Genomic DNA, 3,038 nt, shown 5'->3' on the forward strand with positions numbered 1-3,038 from the left:
ACTAGTCGAGTTTACATTATCTTTGAATTATGGCAATATAGATTGCCATGGATGGCCCTCTTGTCATTTTATGCAACTCACATTGATGGAGACGAGCAATGTTGGTATGAGTATCTAAATGTTTTTTTATCATAGGGCATATCTATCAAGCACTTATGACCATTTATTGCTATTGACATAGTAAGAGATTCATCAGATCATCCAAAATGACCTATGATAGTTATATTCCTTGAAAACTAGAGTCAAACGCATGTTATCTTGTAGACATTGAACACACGTTCATTGCAATTACACGTAGATTGATTCATTTTGACTAAGGGGTTGTGCTACGATTTAGCATGTAGTTAATGAAAGGTCAATCTAAGTTGTGTAGTGTCTTGATGAGGTCTAACTTTGGTTTACGTTAAACTCGTCTTCCGGAAAGGGCCTAAAAACTAACTTGTTCCAAGAGTGTTGCACACCGAAGTGGTGTCCTTGTCATCCTCCTTTTCTAAAAGAGCTGTGAGAGATGATGGGAAACTAAACATTAATTGTAACGGGCAGCATTGTTTTCACATCAAATGCGTGCAGCCCAAGTCAGCCATGGAGATGAAGTGGGACTTTGTCAAAGTGAGGGGAGGGGGAAGGACAAAAAATGAGGGTCTACATTTAAGGGGTATGGTCTTCTCTCTTTGTAAGGTTGGCAAAAACGCCTTCTTCTTCTTCTTTTCTTCTTGTACAAGCTTATGAAAGTTGGATCAAATCTCTCTCTCTCTCTTCTCTCTGCTTTTGCCCAGAAACTTCCTTAACTCAGAGAGAGCTCCTTTGCAGCAGCTTTGAAATTGCATAGGTTTGAAATTGAATCACCCATCCAACTAAATATCCAAGCTTTGCAGAGCATACAAGGTCACCCTGATAGGAGAAAACCTTCCATCCATATCTCATCTTCTCAGTTTGCTCCTAAAAGCTTGCATCTTCTCAAGTTTGCTAAGCTCTCAGGTTTCTCCTCCCTGCCTTTGCTCTCTGCAATCAAAAGCTCTCTCACCATTCAATTGTAGATCTATGGCCTCTTCTTCTTCCTCCTCCACCTCCACCCCCCCTTCCCCTCATTCCTCCATTCAGTTCCTCAACTCCCTCCTCTCCCAGCGAGGCCCCAACGCCCTCCCCTACAGCGAAGACGTCAAGCTCCTCATCCGCCAGCACCTCCTCTCCTTGATGCAAGACTTCCCCAGCCTCCGTGCTAAACCTGATACCTTCATTCATAACGATGGTAGCTCTGTTAACCTCCTCCAGGCCGACGGCACCATCCCCATGACTTACCAGGGCCTCACCTACAACATCCCTGTCACGATCTGGCTCCTCGAGGCCTATCCCAAGGTTGCCCCTCGCGTTTTTGTCACGCCCACCCGAGATATGGTCATCAAACGACCTCACAGACATGTCGATGGATCTGGATTAGTCACGGTTCCCTATTTGCAGAATTGGGTCTATCCCCGTTCCAATCTGACAGAGCTGGCTCGGAGCCTAAGCCTTATGTTTGGCCAGGATCCGCCGTTGTACTCGAAGCCTAGTAATGCCCCTTCGCGCTCGCCTGCTTATCAACGTGCGAACGCTGGAGGATCTGCACATCCTTCCCCTACTGCATCGCAATCCCGCCCATCTCCAGCCAGGCCGTACCCTTCCCAAACGCAATTGCCACCCTCCCCCCAGCGAGCTAGCCGCACCGAAAATCCAGCGGAAGTGTTCAAAAGAAACGCAATCAATGCCCTTATGGAGAGATTAAAGCCAGATTTAGTTGAGCTTCGGAAGACCCGGGAGGCGGAAATGGATAAGCAAATGAATCTGCAGATGCAATTGAAGCAAAGAGACGACCAACTCAAGCAGGGCCTAGGAGAGTTGCAGACGGAAAAAGAAGGGCTAGAGCAGCAGCTTCAGGTAATCCTTACAAACACAGATGTCGTCGAAAATTGGCTGAAAGAGAATGCAAAATCCGACCTGGAGATTGATATCGATGATGTCTTTGAGCCCTGCGATGCGCTTTCAAAGCAAATGCTTGAGTGCACCTCAGCTGACCTAGCAATTGAAGACATTATGTATTCTCTAGATAAAGCCGTGCAGGAAGGCTCTATTCCTGTGGATGCTTACTTAAAGCACGTCCGCAGTCTTGCCAGAGAACAATTTTTCCACAGAGCCACCTCTGCCAAAATTCAAGCAGCTCAACTGCAGATACAGGTTTCCAACATGGCTACAAGATATGTTTCATAGTATTCCATCAGTCGTGCTCAACGAGATTTTAGTGTTCTTATGTATCAAACAAGTATAGCAAATCGGTACTTCAGCTTTATTACATTTGTCTGCAACCAGCAGAATTGGAAATGTGATGGGCAGCTTTAAAGTTGAGGGATTTATCAAATCAAGTAGTTTAAATTGCGTTGTTTTGTTGTTGTTGCTTACTGTGGGTGTTATCTGAGGCTGATTTATGGAAGCCATTGCATCATGCTTTTGGTGATTGTTGAGCCGACTTCGTACTACATGCTTTTCTAAAGAGAAATGGGGCTGTACTTCTCCCTATGATGCCCTGTGACGACCTGAAACCTGGCAGGTTATTGGACTGCACCTTTAAGTCCATCCCTGTACCCTTAGCATCTGATTGATTCTCTCACGGAGCTGCCTTCTAGAAGTGATACTGGTGGAAAACCTGTCCTTGGCGAAGATGGTTTGATTATGGGCCGTGTGTACCATTTCGACCTAGTTGTTAGAACAGCTCAGTGCTATGTCATTCAGGCAATGCGCATGCAAAGCCATATCCTTAAAATGAGACCTGTAATTTGCTGGAGTTGGTGCAACTGCATTCTTTTTCTGGTTTTTTCAATGCCGGAATCAAGATATGACATGGAGCATGTTTATGCTTTTTAAGTGGTCAATTTCCAACGTGGCAGTGTTCTTTAAAGAAGGAAAAAAAGTTGCTCGTTCTTGCAAGGGAAAATCTTCACGTGAAGGTAGGTGTGGCAGGAGTAGAACGATGATGATCTTGGCAATATCTCTTTTAAAAAACACTT

General features: G+C 45.0%; 1 protein-coding gene across 1 annotated transcript; it reads left to right on the top strand.

The window, feature by feature from the left end:
- The first annotated feature begins 689 nt into the window (after window positions 1–689).
- LOC147901334 (protein ELC-like) lies at window positions 690–2,832 on the top strand. Its single transcript, XM_087375859.1, has one exon. The coding sequence runs from the start codon at window positions 1,042–1,044 to the stop codon at window positions 2,242–2,244; it is 1,203 nt and encodes a 400-aa protein (XP_087231985.1). The 5' UTR covers window positions 690–1,041; the 3' UTR covers window positions 2,245–2,832.
- Window positions 2,833–3,038: the final 206 nt, after the last annotated feature.

This window comes from Dipteris shenzhenensis, chromosome 6, assembly GCF_047967505.1.
Source record: "Dipteris shenzhenensis isolate YYH24624 ecotype China chromosome 6, Dip_SZ_1.0, whole genome shotgun sequence".
Classification (NCBI taxonomy): domain Eukaryota; kingdom Viridiplantae; phylum Streptophyta; class Polypodiopsida; order Gleicheniales; family Dipteridaceae; genus Dipteris; species Dipteris shenzhenensis.